This window comes from Balaenoptera borealis (genome assembly GCF_965194805.1).
Source record: "Balaenoptera borealis genome assembly, chromosome: 4".
NCBI classification, from domain to species: Eukaryota; Metazoa; Chordata; class Mammalia; order Artiodactyla; family Balaenopteridae; genus Balaenoptera; species Balaenoptera borealis.
The window spans coordinates 34,894,196-34,915,122 of record NC_138861.1 but is presented as its reverse complement, the minus strand read 5'-3'; the positions used below and the strand labels follow the sequence as shown (position 1 = coordinate 34,915,122).

Genomic DNA, 20,927 nt, shown 5'->3' with positions numbered 1-20,927 from the left:
TGAAGAAACCAGGAAGATAAGCTGGACGATTACAGGAAGTATCCCCCAATTCTTCGTTGTGTCTACTCTGAAGCTCTGGGCGGGCCACCAGAGCTACACCCACCCGACAATCCGACTGGCTCCAGGAGACACAGAAACACGTAACATTTGAAAGCTTATGAAAGGCAATGAAATAAAAATGAAGGCACAATTATTCAGTGACCTATTCTTGTTTCCTTGGCTACAGCTAGTGAATGGGGGTAAAAAAAAAAAATTAACGACGCCATTTTAAAGAAGGGGAGATTTTCCAATTCAATTTTTAAAAAACACAAAACAAAACAAGGCACTAAGTTGTGGTGAAATTAAGCTTATCAAAACAGTATTCAGAGTAAGAAAATCTGAACTTTCCAACAGCTCTCCAGAAGCCTGAGAACGTTCTTATACCTATTAAAATAATAGGAGAATTACCTGAGTATTCAATGACTTCTTCTGGAGTTTTTCCTTCTACTTCTCTTGCTATATTTTCAATATCATCACGACCCCACTTCTCATTGGCTTTGATAAACTGGTTAAAATCTCTCTTATTCCAATTGGTAAATCCCTTCAAAGCGATGGAAACAAAACATATAATCACAGCACACCGAACTTGGGAGAAAACCTATTAAACTTTACCAATGCTGCTGAGTATTACAGAAAATTTTCAGTTGCTCCAAGTTTTCTTTTTAAGTTAAGTGCTTTTAAAGTGGTAGATTTTCATGTACATAGATGAGCACTTTTAGCAATACATCATATATTGCTTAGATAGCCAAGCAATTGAAGCTGAGCGGGAGAATAAAGAACGCTGCACAAAAAGGTGACATTTTCGCTGAGCTTTCAAAGAGTAGAAGTTTGCCAGGAGGAATGAACATAGACTAAAGGGCAAAGATATAAACCAAGTGGGAAAACAGAAGGAAAATAAAGCTTTAAAGATAGGTTAAGGCCAGATTCTGAAAGGCCTTGATTGAAACTTAAAGGATGTTAAAAAAGTACAGAGCAGAGATTTGTCATTGAGAATAATAACTTAGTAGCAACGTAGAAGATTCACAGGAAAGGGAAGATGGGAGTGCTGGAAGAACGGTGATCAAAAGGATACCCATTCTACCAAGGCTGGTGCAAATCCATAATCTTCTCTACCACCTCAATGACTAATGACAATCAAAATGTAGCAAACACCATATGGCCCATGCTTTATGATCTCCAATTATTCCATTTTTGAAAGCAAAAAAATGTACTTCCTTTATATATTCTAACACAGCCTACGACAGCACCTTACAAAATAATGGTTACTAAATTCTGTGTTGATTGAAGGCTATACCTGTGTTAGAAGTTTCTCTTTTTCCTCTAACTCTTCATCATTAAGGGGTTCAGCTTCATCAATTTTAAGCTGTTCTTCTTTTTGTGCCTGTGCTGCATTTGGTAGGTCAGGATTTCGAGGCACCTAAAAATATTTATTTTTTTTTTCTATTTCATCAGTCAATATATTTTAGGAAGTATGCAATGAACTAAACTCTTAACCAAGTACATGACATTTCACAAATTATAATCCAGCCATGAAAGAAAACATATTGATATTCTGCATTTATTAAGTTAAAAACAAACCAGATTAGGGACTTCCCTGGTGGTCCAGTGGGTAGGACTCCACGCTCCCAACGCAGGGGGCCCGGGTTCGATCCCTGGTCAGGGAACTAGATCCCACATGCATGCCGCAACTAAGAAGTACACATGCTGCAACTAAAGATCCCACAAGCCACAATGAGGATCCCGCATGCTGCAACTAAGACCCGGCACAACCAAATAAATAAATAAATATTTAAAAAACAAAACAAAAAACCAGGTTAGTTATGAACAAAGTGTTACTTCTGCTACCTTGTACCCAATCGTTTTTCTGTAATATAGAATTTCTTTTTCCAATAATTCAAATAGACGTGGAGGAAAGAACTGGAAATCCTGAACATTAGGTTGTTTTGGAGGTCGAGGAGCCTAAAAAAAAAAAAGTATTCTTCATAAGAAAGCAACTATTTTGCTTTAAATCTATCTATAACCTTTTTTCATTCTATAAAATCATGACAGCCAATTCTCCAAGCAACTGAATGCATCTTCCACTAAAACTGAACAAACATTAATCAAATTTTAAATGCTTATATTCAAAATTAATCTTTAGAAAACTTTTAACAAAAGCTGAAGGAGGTATACTGTAAGAAACCATAAAATCTAATTCTCAATCTGATTTTATCGCAAGAGTATAAGAAGAAAAATGATTTACAGTTCCAATATTCTTAGACATTTGTGCTCTGTCAACTCACTTTGGGTGCTTTAGGTTCACTGACACGAAGAGCTTCCCTGAAATAGGCATCAACAGCATAGTTGGCTTTTCTTTCTCGTTTAGGTGGTTCAATCCACTCTGTGAATGCAATCTAGCACATGGGAAACAATTCAAGTCACCAACTTTATTATATAGTCGCAAATCCTACATAAATGCAACTCCGACTATGTACATCACTAAGACTGTTATTTATAAATGCAAAGATATTCATAAAATTCTAGACTATAAGCTCTATGAGGCTAGGGACTATGCAATTAACACATAGGACGGTGTCTAGTGAAGAGCATAGGCGTTCAGTAAGTATTTCCTGACCAAATGAATACTAGGTGAAAAACAATGCTACAGAAGGTTTAGAACCCCAATTAGGAGAGAAATGTAGATATATATTTAGCCTAGACAAAATTCAGAGGATGTACATGCCTAAACATTAAAAGAGAAAGCATTAGGTGGAATTTTTTTTTTTCTTCTACCCTGTAGGTATTTTCTAATTTCACTATATAACAACAAGTATTACTTATGAAATTAGAAGTTATTCCCTTTAATTACCAGCCAATTCTGCTGTTAAAAAAAAAAATTGCCTAATAAGGTTGTGATGATCTTTTTTGGCAACAGTTTTAATTTTCAAATATCCCCAATTACTATAATCACCCCACACAACATAGTGCACTGTAACAGTATACATAAACTTTTTAAACATTTTACTTTACCAACTGAAAATGTGGCATTAAATTTAACACAAAAATGAAAATAATTTAGTTGTGAGTAAACAGAAATGACTGCTGTTTGAGACAAGGCATTACACCTAACACTTAAATTCCAAGTTTCAGTTTCAAGTAAAATATTAAGTCTTCAAGTAACCAAAATCTCTTTCTAAATTACCTTTTGTTTTTCTCTATAATCTTCTCCTTCAAAGTTATAAACACTCGACTCTGTATCCATTGTAAAGTTTCTAAGTGAGCTTTCACCCATCTTGGAGAGCTTTTCATTCATCTCTGCAGTCTAGGAAACAAAAGAAACATCCTATTAGATTGAGAATTTAAAAAGCATGAGAACTATAGTCAAAATAAATTAGGCTTTATACTACATAAAAACTTCTTTCTGTGGGAAATCAGATTACCGATAACTCACATAACTATTTCCTCAAACAGTTCTGGTTTAAAATATTTTACACATTAAACATATCATTTAATCTGCATCTCACCTTCTTTGCACCTCTTTCCAAAATACCATCAATATCCTCATCAGTAATCTCGCTTTCCTTTGAAGCAAATACATGTGTTGCCCCGTGCCTTATCATTTGAAGCATTTCATCTTTCCCAATTTTGTTCAGATTCTGATCCACAAGTCTTCCTGAAAAAAAGGTTTTGTTGTGTAATGTTAATCAAACAAACTTTAGTTTACTGGATATTTGGAATTTTAAATGTTAGATGTAATACCACATAATTCTGCCTCAAACGTCAATCATTTCTGCTTATTCTCATCTGATAATTTTCATTTTTACATAAAATACCAAATTCTAATCTGTAAACTCTGAAATATTTCTGAAGTTTACATATTACATAATGAAGCCTACCGAATGCCACTTCAATAAAATATATTCTTGTACAGTGAGAATGACAGTAATTTGGGATATCTGAAAATCAAAATTATTACCATAACTTTTTTTAAGTATCAAAAGGTGAGAGCATTATAAACACAAGAAGTTTCTGATAAGCAGAAACTGATTAGTATTACTACTAATGCTCCCAAATCAGCTTGTTCTACTTACAGAAGTGAAGTACAAAAGCCTTCTATTGCCAAACTTCAAGAGCCATTCACATATACTTCTTCTACTTTAATTTTTCTATTTCAACCAACTTGTAATGAGTAGGTAAAGATACAAGTTGTTTTCTGGGACCTTACATACTTGTATCATGGTTTTGGATCCCTAATAGAATGCACCATCAAATATTTGTGACTTTCAAAGTTAGAATATATCCACAGAACATGTTTCTTGAAAGCTATCTTCACTGCTATCAAAATGCTCTTAAGCTTACAGAAATTACTTCCCTGTGGACTGGGAGGGAACTTTTCAGACATAAAGTACTTCTGTATATTCTCATATTTTTAGTTATACCCCTTAGCCCACAAAACAGTTAACACAGAGGCATGCACCCAAGGCTTGTTTGACTAATATGTCTATAAATGGGATTAACAAAGCTACTAGCACAAAATTTTGCTCCAGAAGTTGCCCTAGTAAATATAAAAAAATACCCCCAAAACACTAAGTCAAAAGACTCAAGCAGCTTTTCTAAGCTGACTGTAAAAGAATTTGTATTTTTTTAATCTTCAAAAAAAAGAAAAGGGTTTCAGAGATGAAAATAATTGAGAACAAGAATCACAAGGCAGATGTATTTCTAAAAGCATGGGTGAATGTGAGGGGGAAAAAAAACTAGCCATTACATCATTCATGAGAAACCTCTGTTTGGCAGGCCCCAGAAGTCCCCAGAGACTTTCCTAATGAAACACTGCACTGTAATAGTTTACGTAGCTCTTGGTGCCCTGGATGAGTCACCTCCTAGCTGTGTAAACAGTAAATAAGTGACTTGCTTCTACCTCTGATGCCAACCTCCAGCTGGCATGAAGACTAAAGAAGATAATATTCAGTATTTAAATATTTAGCACATGGCTTGGTACAAAGTAAGCTCACTATGTTAAGCAATTATTAACAAAAACAACTAATAATAAAGCAATCGTGTATTGTCTTTATGTATACAGACACGTGGCTAACTCTATGGTTGGCATTATGGGATAACAAAGAAATGTAACATTCCCTTCCTTACAAGGAAATTAGAGACTGGTTGACAAAACCAAGACACACGAATGGAATAATCAGTGGATAATACAACAGTATACCTCTTAGCTTTAGAGACAGATAAAATGCATTTGGTCATGACTCAATTTGGGAAGGAAGGAAACCAACGTGGGCTCAAGGTTACTGAGGGTTTGTTTTGGTTTTTACATTTTACACATCCCATCACTAACTCTTATTTTAAGCTTCATGAAAATATAAATGTCTTCCTTGAAAGCTGATCTGGCATGAGAACTTGAAGTTCCCCTCAATTAATCCAAAATAAAATCCCACTTTCACCATCTAGTCCTATTTACATAAATGTTTATTCTGTGTCTCGCTCTCACTAAATTATCAAGTCCTTGAAAGTAAGAACACTGGATGGTTTCAGTCACCACTGTATTCTCAGCACTAAGAACAGTGCCTGACATCTGCGGGTGCTCAAGAAATCCTTGTGGACTAGAAAAAAGAATTCTGAGTTTTATTGTTATCTCTTCAGTTTCCCCAGAGTAGTCAATTGAGTGTTAGTACATGTAAATCACTCATCACACCTCTATTTAATATGTACCACACTGAATGCTGGGTATTTTTATATACATTATCCCCTTTAGTCCTTAAAAATCTCTGTATCCCTATTTAACGGATAAAGAAGAGGCTCAGATACTGTAAAAGAATTGCTAACCAGCCGACTCAATATTCAAATTTCAACCTTCCTGAGCCCAAACCCATCCTCTTAACAAAACTGAAGCTTACTTTAGTCTGGAATATAAATATTGTTGCCTGGTAGCTTGATTTAATATATGTTTAACAACAAGAATATCCTAAAAAAAAAAATCCAGGAAAAATGTGTTATAAATTCAACCTGGTAAATTTTTTAAGTCCTAAGGCTCACCTTGTTGGATAACTATTGAATCCAGTCTGAGTTTCATCTCAGCACGTTCCACTATTCTTTCTTCTACAGTGTTATCCGTTATGAAGCGGAACACTCTGACTGTCTTGGTTTGTCCAATTCTATGGGCTCGATCCTAGAAAAATAACCAGGTTACTTTGAATCCAGTTGAGAATCCACATAAATAACATTTGAGTGTATATACTGAGGAACAAAATGAAAATATTCTCAAGTACAAAATGGTTTTAAAAATACGAAACAAAACAACTATAACGGATTCATATTCCATTAACATTTCTTAAATTCTCAGTTTCAATCAAATTAACTGGTTATCTCACAAGAAAATCTTTTAGGAGGTATAGAACACATCAGAGTTGCTGAATCTGTGAGAAACTACTGTATTAATTTTTCTAGGTTATACGGAAATAAAATATACATCATGTCTCCAGACAAGACAGACACAACTATATAATCTTTAAGTCTGATGATAAAAGTTTTTAAAAAATCTTTTTCTCTTAGGTTTAAATTCAAATGCTTTTCTATGTAAATCAAATCTAAATTTTCATTGCAATTAGGGAAAAAAGTGACATGAATAAACGAACTCCACAAACAATATAAAAATCCTAGTCTTTAAATAGCGCCCAATTAACTACATGTAAATAATCAAATTAATTTGAATTCTATTTTCTGTTTAACTTCTGGTAAGTTCACAAAACACATCTTACAAAGTTCCCCTACTTCTAATTGATCAATTTTCCCAGACACCCTTACAAAGAGTCACAGGATGAAAGTGGCCAACACCAAAGATGTAAATACCGCAGGTCAAATTATTAGCAATATCAAACTTTAGAACTTGTAAGTTTTTGTATTAATCTATAGACCATAAATTTTCTCAACATGAGAATGATCCTCTCTAGAGACTGTCATACAGAGTGAAGTAAGTCAGAAAGAGAAAAACAAATATCGTACATTAACGCATGTATGTGGAACCTAGAAAAATGGTACAGATGAACCGGTTTGCAGGGTAGAGGTTGAGACACAGATGTAGAGAACAAACGTATGGACACCAAGAGGGGAAAACCGCGGTGGGGTGGGGGTGGTGGTGTGATGAATTGGGCGATTGGGATTGACATGTATACACTGATGTGTATAAAATTGATGACTAATAAGAACCTGCAGTATAAAAAAACAAACAAACAAAACTAACACTAAACTTTTTTGGGGTTATTTGTATGGAACTATGTTAATATAAATGTTTCAGACATTACATGAAATTTCTAAAAATCTTATATGTTCTGGTATAATGTTATAAGTCACAATTCTAGTTATTATTTTAAAATGTATATCTCAGAAATAACTAAAAAAAAAAAAAAGAATGATCCTCTTGGGACTTCCCTGGTGGCACAGTGGTTAAGAATCCACCTGCCAATGTAGGGGACACAGGTTCGAGCCCTGGTCCAGGAAGATCCCACATGCCGCAGAGCAACTAAGCCCGTGTGCCACAACTACTGTGCCTGCACTCTAGAGCCTGCTCGCCACAACTACTGAGCCCACACACCTCAACTACTGAAGCCCATGCACCTAGAGCCTTATCTCCTCAACAAAGACAAGCCACCGCAATGAGAAGCCAGTGCACAACGAAGAGTAGCCCCCACTCGCCACAACTAGAGAAAGCCCGCGCACAGCAACAAAGACCCAACGCAGCCAAAAATAAATAATAAAATAAAATTAATTAAAAAAAAAAAAAAAGAATGATCCTCTTGATCTGGCCAAGATACTCCCACACATGGGCCTAAAATTTTAAACATCTAATGTGGCAGGCAGTTTAGTAGCTCCCCAAACCCACTAACCCCTTCCTCCTGGGACACAACTATACTATCATTTACCAACTCCCTTGCAGTAAGTTACGCTATGTGATTGAGTGCTGGCTAGTGAATGTGGGGTCACTTTCAGTTCTGCCCCATAAAAAATTTCCTGGGCAATTCTCAGCTTTCTCTCCTCCCTTTCTACCAACAGGATGCAGATATAATAGGACTCTAAGGTCCTAAGATATGGCAAGGATGTAAGATGGAAATATCCTGATTTAGATGGAAGATCACCTGCAAAATACCCTCACTGTACTATTAGGTCAGAGAAAATAAAATTCTACGGGATTAAGTCGCTGACATTTGTAGACTGTTTATCAGTTTACTTTAAAACGTCTGTTAGGCACAGAATATATTTGTTATCTCTTACCATAGCCTGAAGATCTACTTGGGGATTCCAATCTGAGTCATACAAAATTACTACATCAGCGGTAGCAAGATTGATGCCAAGACCACCAGCACGTGTGCTTAACATGAAAACAAACTTTGTGCTGTTTGGTTCATTGTATGCATTGATGGACTCCTACAGACATAAAATAAATGTCAGAAAATTATTTTATCTGATAATTTTTTGATCTCCCCTCCCCAGAGTTTACTCACTTGTCTCTCATCATGGGGTGTCTGCCCATCCAATCTACAGTACTCATAATTTCTCCACATGCAATAATCTTCCAAAATATCCAATACCCTCGTCATCTGACTGAAGATTAGTACTCGTGAACCTGTCGGCAAACATTAACAGCCCATTATCAGAAGCTTCAAAAGGAAAAAAAAAAAAAAAAAAGGAAAAAAAATTATTTAAATTTAAGGCTAACCAAAACCAAGACTAACCAATTACTCCTTAATTCCAGGTTACATAGTTAGTTACAAGAAAAAAACTGTACATTATTTATTATCCAAGTTAGTCACTCCCCACATTTTTCCCATCAATGCACAAATAGAAAAGGGTAGTATTTACACAACACACTAAAGAAAAGTGTTTCTGTAAACAGAAAAGGGTATTTACCTCTGGCCTGGGAGGTCTTGCCATCCCAAAGGCTGAGAGAATCACTATCTTTTTAGCCCACATACTTAAAAATAACCCTCCACCACAACTCCTCCCTGTGCACAGCCCCACACATCTCCCAACACACACCCAACACCCTGGTCTCATTCTAGTTCTCAAGACCCAATCCAGATGGAAGGACCATAAATGTGCACCTCACATCTAGACCATCATCCTTCACTTATGCCGTGACTCAAATTATCCAACTGCATTTCTTCAGCCAGCTGCACAATGCCTTCAGTAGGACGTACGAAGACAAAGGGATCATTTAAAAAAATAATGATTATGAAACTATCTTCCCTTAGAAGCTGAGGCTGATAATCTGCTCTTGTCCACCCTCCCACACCCTAAATGCATAAGGATGTTCAGTAGTCTCCTAGCAAGTTCTTGCCACTCTTCCCCACGTATTCAATTTCTTCAATTTACTAAGCTTTTAAGGAAAACGTTTTATTTATTTATTTATTTTTAAATTTTTACTTATTTATTTTGCAACGGGATCCGGTTTACTCTGCCTTGGAAGGGTGGTCCTGAGAGTGGCAGGTGCCACCCTGTCCTGGGAGGCGGGAGGGCCCGAGGGCCGGTTAAGGCCAGTGGCGAGAGAAGCGGGAGATACTGCCCCTAGAATGCAGTGAGGCCAGGCTGAGGCCCAAGGAAAGCATTTTAGAAAATACATTTAAAAAATAGGTATAAAAAGAAAAAAGTAAACCAATTCACTGGCAACTCCTACAATGTTTTCAACAGTCAATATCCTAGAGGAACTTCATCTACTGGTACAATTTTCATTCTTATCAAAATATACAGAGAAACACAAATGGAGAAATTTAAAATCTGACTGTACACTTCATATTACAGAATGAATCATTTATCTATGAAATGCCTTGACGTCTGGGATTTGGTTCAAAACGTTCTCGGAGATGGAAAGTAGGTACGATGTAGATGAAAATAAGTTTTGCCATGAATTTATAATTGTTGAAGCTGGCTTCCTACTAAATTCTCTCTACATTCCTGTAATTTAAATACATCCGTACACATACTCATTTTCATATTAAAAGCCAATATGTTACAAATAAAACTGCTTTGGGTCCGTGCACATGTCATTTAATTAAATTAAAAATCCACACAAAGAGCTAAGAAAAAATACCATGAACACAACACCACTCTCTACCAAAGGCTCTGGGAACTGCATATGGGTGAGAAGAGCATTCTTGGCATTTTATAACAAAAAGTTGACATTTCTAGGAAAGCATATATAAAATAAGAAAGAACTCTCCCCCAAATCCAGGGAGTGTGGCTACCCTAACTACTGATCACTTTCTAAAAGATTTAAGGCTTAAAATGGGAGGGCGGGGGGGAAGCTCAGATAATGGACAGAAGTTTTTAAATGTCCCACACTTCAACTTTAGAAAGTGCCAGAGTAATCATTTCATAGGGTAGGATGGCTCCTTCATTTTAACATCAGAATCTTAAGACAGTTTCCATTACTTCTCCATTTGATACCAGTAACATAAGTACCTTGTTCTTTTAATTTAGGGAGCAGTTTGTCTAACACCACCATTTTGCCACTGTTGGTAACTAGATGCATGTCCGTTGTGTAAGGTGGACCAGGTTCAGCTCCATCAAAGAGATATGGGTGATTACAGCATTTCCTCAACTGCATCAGAATGTTCAGTAGCCTCATTTTGTCCATCTTCCCTGCAGAGTTTAGTATATCTATATCCTTCATTAATATCCGAGTATACCTAGTGAGAAGAAAAACATTTTAAGAGGGCTCAAATGTTCCTGGGACGAGTCTCTGCCACTTTACATCCTCAATCCCATCTCAACCCAAAATACCTGTAAGAAACAACCCATCAACTTCTAAGGTGTAGTTAGGAGTCTATCACCTATAACCTCTTTTTAATTCTGTTTCTCTTTATTGCCCCCAGTGTTCTAATGTGTATCATTAATGCTTTGGGCCTTGAGGCCCGAAAGAGTAAATTCGTCTCCTTAGGATGAACTGAAATGAAGCAGTATGATACAACATTTTTAAGTAATAAAGCAAAAGTTAAAAGACCAGTTTTAAACATAATTTTAATTCGTAGTCTTTTCCAACAGAAGAGTGCCACTATTCCATTATAATTCAACGCACCTAGTGTAGCATTTGGGTAAGAACATTAAGAGCTAGGGAGGGAGAAAGAATCATGAGAGCATAAAGCATGATGATGATAATAAAATGAATACAATGCGATTTAAATATAAGTAAAAGTGGACAGGCTGTGGGGAGAGAAGGGGGCAGTTAAGCTAAGGCTGGATTATGAAAAGCCTTGACTGTATACACTAAGAAGTTAGACATTATCCTAAAGGAAAGAGCAATCTGTCCAAATACCAAAGATTCAGGACCTTGAACCCACTGAGCAAAATAACTTAAACAACCAAAGCAATCTATGCTTAACAACTCCAATTATGGGGCACAAAATACTCAAGGCACCCACAATTCTGACTGATATAAAGTTCCCCAATATGATTATAACTAAAAAAGATTTGTCTTCCCTCAGCATTGACTCATATCTTAATTCTGTATTTTAGAACTATATAAGACAAGCCTAACACCTTATAAAAACCTTTCCAAATTTTTGAAGACATTTAGGATGGCCTATCTTCTACACTGGTCATCTCTTTCCCAGATTACATCCCCATTTCTTTGCCTTACATCCTTTCTGTCCTTTTACCAACAACTGCAGACCTTTGCAAATACTTATCAATATTAAGTATGGAACTGAATATACTTGAGATGTGGTATAACCAGGAAAGAACACAGTGGCTATTTATTCCCCTCCTCTGAACACTACATTTAAGTCAGCAGCTTCCAGTCTTTTAGATTTCAGATACCCATAAAACTTTTTAAAAAAGACAAAAAGAGGGGGAAATGCAAATTAAAACCCCAGTGAGGATTGGTTCAAGCTGGCGGAGTAGAAGGACGTGCTCTCACTCCCTCTTGCAAGAGCACCGGAATCACAACTAACTGCTGAACAATCATCGGCAGGAAGACACTAGAACTCATCAAAAGATACCCCACATCCAAAGACAAAGGAGAAGCCAAAATGAGACGGTAGGAGGGGTGCAATCACGATAAAATCAAATCCCATAACTGCTGAGTGGGTGACGCACAAACTGGAGAACACTTAAACCACAGAAGTCCACCCACTGGAGTGAAGGCTCTGAGTCCCACATCAGGCTTCCCAACCTGGGGGTCCGGCAACGGGAGGAGGAATTGCTAGAGAATCAGACTTTGAAGCCTAGTGGGATTTGACTGCAGGACTTCAACAGGACCGGGGGAAACAGAGACTCCACTCTTGGAGGGCACACACAAAGTAGTGTGCGCATCGGGACCCAGGGGAAGGAGCAGTGACCCCACAGGAGACTGAACCAGACCTACCTGCTAGTGTTGGAGGGTCTCCTGCAGACGCGGGGTGTGGCTGTGTCTCACGTGAGGACAAGGACACTGGCAGCAGAAATCCTGGGAAGCACTACTTGGCGTGAGCCCTCCCAGCATCCGCCATTAGCCCCACCAAAGAGCCCAGGTAGGCTCCAGTGTGGGCTCGCCTCAGACCAAACAACCAACAGGGAGGGAACCCGGCCACACCCATCAGCAGTCAAGCGGATTAAAGTTTTACTGAGCTCTGCCCACCAGAGCAAGAGCCAGCTCTACCCACCACCAGTCCCTCCCATCAGGAAACTTGCTCAAGCCTCTTAGATAGCCTCATCCACCAGAGGGCAGACAGCAGAAGCAAGAACTACAATCCTGCAGCCTGTGGAACAAAAACCACATTCACAGAAAGACAGACAAGATGAAAAGGCAGAGGGCTATGTACCAGATGAAGCAACAAGATAAAACCCCAGAAAAACCACCAAACGAAGTGGAGATAGGCAACCTTCCAGAAAAAGAATTCAGAATAATGAGAATGAAGATGATCCAGGACCTCGGAAAAAGAATGGAGGCAAAGATCGAGAAGATGCAAGAAATGTTTAACAAAGACCTAGGCGAATTAAAGAACAAACAAACAGAGATGAACAATACAATAACTGAAATGAAAAATACACTAGAAGGAATCAATAGTAGAATAACTGAAGCAGAAGAACGGTAAGTGACCTGGAAGACAGAATGGTGGAATTCACTGCTACAGAACAGAAGAAAAAAGAATGAAAAGAAATGAAGACAGCCTAAGAGACCTCTGGGACAACATTACATAACTAACATTCACATTATTGGGGTCCCAGAAGGAGAAGAGAGAGAGAAAAGACCCGAGAAAATATTTGAAGAGATTATAGTCGAAAATTTCCCTAACATGGGAAAGGAAATAGCCACCCAAGTCCAGGAAGTGCAGAGAGTCCCATACAGCATAAACCCAAGGAGAAACACGCCGAGACACACAGTAACCAAATTGGCAAAAATTAAAGACAAACAAAAATTATTGAAAACAGCAAGGGAAAAACGACAAATAACATAAAAGGGAACTCCCATAAGGTTAACAGCTGATTTCTAGTAGAAACTCTACAAGCCAGAAGGGAGTGGCATGACATATTTAAAGTGATGAAAGGGAAGAACGTACAACCAAGAGTATTCTACCTAGCAAGGATCTCATTCAGATTCGATGGAGAAATCAAAAGCTTTACAGACAAGCAAAAGCTAAGAGAATTCAGCACCACCAAACCAGCTCTACAACAAATGCTAAAGGAACTTCTCTAAGTGGGAAACACAAAGAGAAGAAAGGGACCTACAAAATCAAACCCAAAACAATTAAGAAAATGGTAATAGGAACATACATATGGATAATTACCTTAAACGTGAACGGATTAAATGCTCCAACCAAAAGACACAGGCTTGCTGAATGGATACAAAAACAAGACCCATGGGCTTCCCTGGTGGCACATTGGTTGAGAGTCTGCCTGCCAATGCAGGGGACACGGGTTCGAGCCCTGGTCTGGGAGGATCCCACATGCCGCGGAGCAACTAGGCCCGTGAGCCACAACTACTGAGCCTGCGCGTCTGGAGCCCGTGCTCCACAACAAGAGAGGCCGCGACAGTGAGAGGCCGGCGCACTGTGATGAAGAATGGCCCCCACTCACCGCAACTAGAGAAAGCCCTCGCACAGAAGAGAGAGACTCAACACAGCCAAAAATAAATAAATAAGTCTTTTAAAAAAAAAAAAACAAGACCCATATATATGCTGTCTACAAGAGACTCACTTCAGACCTAGGGACACATACAGACTGAAAGTGAGGGGATGGAAAAAGATATTCCATGCAAATGGAAATCAAAAGAAAGCTGGAGTAGCCACACTCATTTCAGATAAAATAGACCTTAAAATAAAGAATGTTACAAGAGAGAAGGAAGGACACTACATAATGATCAAGGGATCAATCCAAGAAGAAGATATAACAATTATAAATATAAATGTTCCTAACATAGGAGCACCTCAATACATAAGGCAACTGCTAACAGCTATAAAAGAGGAAATCGACAGTAACACAATAGTGGGGGGACTTTAACACCTCACTTACACCAATGGACAGATCATCCAAACAGAAAATTACTAAGGAAACACAAGATTTAAATGACACAATAGACCAGATAGATTTAATTGACATTTACAGGACATTCCATCCAAAAACAGCAGATTACACTTTCTTCTCAAGTGTGCATGGAACATTCTCCAGGATAGATCACATCTTGGGTCACAAATCAAGCCTCAATAAATTTAGGAAAATTGAAATCATATCAAGCATCTTTTCTGACCGCAACGCTATGAGATTAGAAATCAATTACAGGGAAAAAGACATAAAAAACACAAACACATGGAGGCTAAACAATACGTTACTAAATAACCAAGAGATCACTGAAGAAATCAAAGAGGAAATCAAAAAATACCTAGAGACAAATGACAATGAAAACACGACGATCCAAAACCTATGGGATGCAGCAAAAGCAGTTCTAAGAGGGAAGTTTATAGCAATACAAGCCTACCTCAAGAAACAAGAAAAGTCTCAAATAAACTATCTAACCTTACACCTAAAGGAACTAGAGAAAGAAGAACAAACAAAACCCAAAGTTAGTAGAAGGAAAGAAATCATAAAGATCAGAGCAGAAATAAATGAAGTAGAAACAAAGAAAATAATAGCAAAGATCAATAAAACTAAAACCTGGTTCTTTGAGAAGATAAACAAAACTGATAAACCATTAGCCAGACTCATCAAGATGGAGAGGACTCAAATCAATAAAATTAGAAATGGAAAAGGAGAAGTTACAACAGACACTGCAGAAATACAAAGCATCCTAAGAGACTACTTACTACAAGCAACTCTATGCCAATAAAATGGACAACCTGGAAGAAATGGACAAATTCTTAGAAAGGTATAACCTTCCAAGACTGAACCAAGAAGAAATAGAAAATATGAACAGACCAATCTACAAGTAATGAAATTGAAACGGTGATTAAAAATCTTCCAACAAACAGAAGTCCAGGACCAGATGGTTTCACAGGTAAATTCTATCAAACATTTAGACAAGAGCTAACACCCATCCTTCTCAAACTCTTCCAAAAAATTGCAGAGGAAGGAACACTCCCAAACTCATTCTACGAGGCCACCATCACCCTGATACCAAAACCAGACAAAGATACTACAAAAAAAGAAAATAACAGACCAATATCACTGATGAATATAGATGCTAAAATCCTCAACAGAATACTAGCAAACAGAATCCAACAACACATTAAAAGGATCATACGCCATGATCAAGTGGGATTTATCCCAGGGAGGCAAGGATTCTTTAAATACACACAAATCAATCAATGTGATACACCATATTAATAAATTGAAGAATAAAAACCATATGATCATCTCAATAAATGCAGAAAAAGCTTTTGACAAAATTCAACACCCATTTATGATAAAACCTCTCCAGAAAGTGGGCATAGAGGGAACCAACCTCAACATAATAAAGGCCATATATGACAAACCCACAGCAAACATCATTCTCAATGGTGAAAAACTGAAAGCATTTCCTCTAAGATCGGTAACAAGACAAGGATGTCCACTCTCACCACTATTATTCAACATAGTTTTGGAAGTCCTACCCATGGCAATCAGAGAAAAAAAAGAAATAAAAGGAATACAAATTAGAAAAGAAGTACTAAAACTGTCACTGTTTGCAGACGACATGACAATATACATAGGGAATCCTAAAGATGCTACCAGAAAACTACTAGAGCTAATCAATGAATTTGGTAAAGTTGCTGGATACAAAATTAATGCACAGAAATCTGTTGCATTCCTATACATTAATGATGAAAAACCTGAAAGAGATATTAAGGAAACACTTCCATTTACCACTGCAACAAAAATTATAAAATACCTAGGAATAAACCTACGTAGGGAGACAAAAGACCTGTATGCAGAAAACTATAAGATACTGATGAAAGAAATTAAAGATGATACAAACAGATGGAGAGATATACCATGTTCTTGGATTGGAAGAATCAACACTGTGAAAATGACTATACTACCCAAACAATCTACCAATTCAATGCAATCCCTATCAAATTACCAACGGCATTTTTTACAGAACTAGAACAAAAAAATCTTAAAATTTGTATGGAGACACAAAAGACCCCAAATAGCCAAAGCAGTCTTGAGGGAAAAAAGCGGAGCTGGAGGAATCAGACTCCCTGACTTCAGACTATACTACAAAGCTACAGTAATCAAGACAATATGGTACTGGCAGAAAAACAAGAGATAAAGATCAATGGAACAGGATAGAAAGCCCAGAGATAAACCCCACGCACCTACGGTCAATTAATCTATGACAAAGGAGGCAAGGATATACAATGGAGAAAAGACAGTCTCTTCAATAAGTGGTGCTGGGAACACTGGGCAGCTACAGGTAAAATAATGAAATTAGAATACTCCCTAACACCATACACAAAAATAAACTCAAAATGGATTAGAGACCTAAATGTAAGACTGGACACTATAAAACTCTCAGAGGAAAACATAGGAAGAACACTCTTTCACATAAAGCACAGCAAGATCTTTTTTGATCCACCTCCTAGAGTAATGGAAATAAAAACAAAAATAAACGAATGGGACCTAATGAAACTTAAAAGCTTTTACAAAGCAAAGGAAACTACAAACAAGACAAAAAGACAACCCTCAGAATGGGAGTAAATATTTGCAAACGAATCAACGGACAAAGGATTAATCTCCAAAATACGTAAACAGCTCATGCAGCTCAATATCAAAAAAACAAAAAAAAATCCAAAAATGGGCAGAAGACCTAAATAGACATATCTCCAAAGAAGACATACAGATGGCCAAGAAGCACATGAAAAGTTGCTCAACATCACTAATTATTAGAGAAATGCAAATCAAAACTACAATTAGGTATCACCTCACTCCAGTTAGAATGGGCATCATCAGAAAATCTACAAACAACAAATGCTGTAGAGGGTGTGGAGAAAAGGGAACCCTCTTGCACTGTTGGTGGGAATGTAAATTGATACAGCCACTATGGAGAACAGTATGGAGGTTCCTTAAAAAACTCAAAATAGAATTACCATATGATCCAGCAATCCCACTACTGGGCATGTACTCAAAGAAAACCATAATTCAAAAAGACACATGCCCCCCAATGTTCATTGCAGCACTATTTACAATAGGCAGGTCCTGGAAGCAACCTAAATGCCCATCGACAGATGAATGGATAGAAAAGATGTGGTACATATATACAATGGAATATTACTCAGCCATATAAAGGAACGAAATTGGATCATTTGTAGACACGTGGATGGATCTAGAGACTGTCATACAGAGTGAAGTAAGTCAGAAATAGAGAAACAAATATCGTATATTAATGCATATATGTGGAACCTAGAAAAATGGTACACATGAACCGGTTTGCAGGGCAGAAACTGAGACATAGATGTAGAGAACAAACGTATGGATACCAAGGGGGGAAAGCCGGCAGGGGGTGTGTGCGATGAATTGGGTGATTGGGATTGACATGTATACACTAGTATGTATAAAATGGATAACTAATAAGAACCTGCTGTATAAAAAAATAAAATAAAATTCAAAAAAAAAGAAAGGAAGAAAAAGATGATAAAAACTTACAAGGTTTTCAACTTTTTTAGTATGTCCTATTCAAGTATTTTAAAAGTAGCTACCATGTGTCATCACCATAATTTCACAAAAGGACATTTTATCCTGCCTAAAATAAAACATCAACTCAGAATGGAGTCTTTTAAATTAAACAAACGTAGCTTTCTGCGATAAGAGAAAGCACTTAAGTGTTCTCATACCTCTACAATCTCCAACTTCATCAGGGACTACTAGCACTAGCCCACGGGCCAGTATTTATGAACCACCAGGTTAATCACATGTCTCACGTCTGTGCCACCACAGCTTCTTTTTTAAAAACCCAAGCAGCGGGCTTTAAATGCATCCCTGTTAAATGCCAAGTTTAACTTTTGAATTCATAAACCTCCCAATGTGATTCCGTCATCTAATAAAGACTTTGCATCACAAATTTGATTAGCAAGTCCTAATCAAATTATATGACTTGGAAACTCTTTAGGCTGAGTTCGATCCAGCAAACAGAATTCCCTGACAACACAAGTTAGGAAAATAAAATACAAATGAAAGTTAATGCAGGATCAAGAGTGATTTCAAAAAACGTCTCAGAACACATACCATTCCCTTTGCATTTTGCTGAGACCCACATAGATTTTTACTTCCTTCTTTGGAGGCAAACTCTTTTCAACATCAGCCTTAATTCGACGAAGGAGGAACGGACGCAAAACCTTAAAAGAGCAAAAAGAAATGGAGATGACCTTATCTGTAATATAAGTATTATTTCAGGATCTCAAAAGCGTCTATTAAATACATAGAAAAGAAATGTATCTTCTTGGATATCAAATTATTCTTAGGACTTCTTCCTTCCAAATATATAATTTATTATTACTGATTTCCTAAAAAGTAATGTTAAGATGAATATTTTTTCAATACATAGTCAGAAAGAGAAAAACTAATATCATATATTAACGCATATATGTGGAATCTGAAAAAACTGGTATAGAGGATCTTATTTACAAAGCAGAAACAGAGACACAGCTGTAGAAAATGTATGGATACCAAAGGAGAAGGGGAGGGTGGGATGAACTGGGAGATTGGGACTGATATATATACACTATTGATACTATGTATAAAATAGATAACTAGTGAGAGCCTGCTGTGTAGCACAGGGAACTCTACTCAATGCTCTGTGCTGACTTAAATGGGAAGGAAATCCAAAAAAGAGGGGATATATGTTTACACATGGCTGATTCACTTTGCTGTACAGCAGAAACTAACACAACATTGTAAAGCAACTATACTCCAACAAAACTTTTTTAAAAATACATACTGTCATAAAGTATTAAAAATAGTAAATTTTCAAGATGATATTTTCAACGTTCATTGCCTCTCAGATTTCAAAGTAGTTACCTGCATGTAGACTGTCTAACATTACTTAAGAAATGGCTAGATCTACATTAAGATATCTTCACGGTTAGTTTTTAAATTTACTACCATTTTCTTATGGAATTAGACAAATGTAAAGTATACAAATCATGAATATACAGTTCGATGCATTTTAATCAAGTAAACATACCCATGTAACCGCTTCCTAGATAAACAGAACATCCCATAAATCCTTCTGTAACCTTACCAGTCACTATCCCCCTTTTTCTTCCCAAAGGTAAGCAATATTCATACTTTTTAACGTCATAAATTAGTTTTGCCTGTTTTTAACTTTATATACAAAGACTCATGCTCATTTATATCTGGTTTCTTTTACACAACATTATACTTGTGAGACATACCAATGTTGTATGCAGTTGACATCTATAAAACTAAAAGATATCCTTTTATTTGTGTCGTCCTTTGTTCTACTTACACTAGCTTATAAAAACATAATCACCACAAAACAAATTAAAAATTGGTGAGAAGGGCTTCCCTGGTGGCGGCAGTGGTTGAGAGCCTGCCTGCCAATGCAGGGGACACGGGTTCGAGCCCTGGTCTGGGAAGATCCCAAATGCCACGGAGCAACTAGGCCCGTGAGCCACAACTACTGAGCCTGCGCGTCTGGAGCTTGTGCTCCGCAACAAGAGAGACCGCGACAGTGAGAGGCCCGCGCACCGCGATGAAGAGTGGCCCCTGCTTGCCACAACTAGAGAAAGCCCTCGCACAGGAACGAAGACTCAACACAGCCAGAAAGAAAGAAAGAAAGAAGCTTTCATTTAAAAAAAAAAAAAAAAATTGGTGAGAAAAAAAATTAGCAACACTTCTCTAATACCATCACATAAGGAAGCTAGTGCGGCCCTAGCCGAAAGCTAGCACCAACTGCCAGACACATGAGTAAGGACCTTCAGCCCCACTGGCCCTCTTCCAGAACTGTCCAGGTACATGCAGCTGGATAAAGCCAGGTAAAACCAGCAAAGAACCCACTCATCCAACTCATAAATTCTGGAATTATTAAAATACATACAATTTAGGTTTTGGTGTGGGTTTTTTGGGGGGTTGGGGGGTGTTGCAACAACAGAAAACTCATACGACAAGAATTATCTCATTCCTAAGTACACACATGTGATTGTGAATATACTCTTTCATTATGAGATCACAGGAGCTATGGTGGGAATTTCAGGACACAGCAGAATGGTAGCCATCAGACCCTTTCCCCCGATTTGGTAAGTATCTTCATACTACTCTCTGAACAAAACAAATGCCAAAACTGGTATTCTGTTGTGTGGATTTTAGTATGCTTTACCTACATGTACCCATCTATTTATTAAAGCAAAGCCTAATATACCCTCCACAGTCCTTCAAACAGATAAATCTGAGTGCTTACATGCTTGAATGCCATCTAAATTGAAACAAAGGTG

The 20,927-nt window shown here is 37.3% G+C and overlaps 1 protein-coding gene across 2 annotated transcripts in view; it reads right to left on the bottom strand.

The window, feature by feature from the left end:
* SMARCA5 (SNF2 related chromatin remodeling ATPase 5) overlaps positions 1 to 20,927 on the bottom strand; it is a 45,525-nt gene that overhangs the window by 5,579 nt on the left and 19,019 nt on the right. Inside the window, exons 10-20 of one of the 2 annotated variants that reach the window (XM_082390007.1) lie at positions 18,700 to 18,809; positions 10,483 to 10,709; positions 8,526 to 8,647; positions 8,296 to 8,448; positions 6,064 to 6,196; positions 3,543 to 3,691; positions 3,221 to 3,340; positions 2,322 to 2,432; positions 1,885 to 1,998; positions 1,334 to 1,456; positions 448 to 580 (exon numbers count right to left, since the gene is read on the bottom strand). In XM_082390007.1, coding sequence (XP_082246133.1) covers positions 448 to 580; positions 1,334 to 1,456; positions 1,885 to 1,998; positions 2,322 to 2,432; positions 3,221 to 3,340; positions 3,543 to 3,691; positions 6,064 to 6,196; positions 8,296 to 8,448; positions 8,526 to 8,647; positions 10,483 to 10,709; positions 18,700 to 18,809 — 1,495 coding nt within the window. The remainder of the gene's footprint in view (positions 1 to 447; positions 581 to 1,333; positions 1,457 to 1,884; positions 1,999 to 2,321; positions 2,433 to 3,220; positions 3,341 to 3,542; positions 3,692 to 6,063; positions 6,197 to 8,295; positions 8,449 to 8,525; positions 8,648 to 10,482; positions 10,710 to 18,699; positions 18,810 to 20,927) is intronic. The other variant, XM_082390008.1, reaches the window with a different exon arrangement.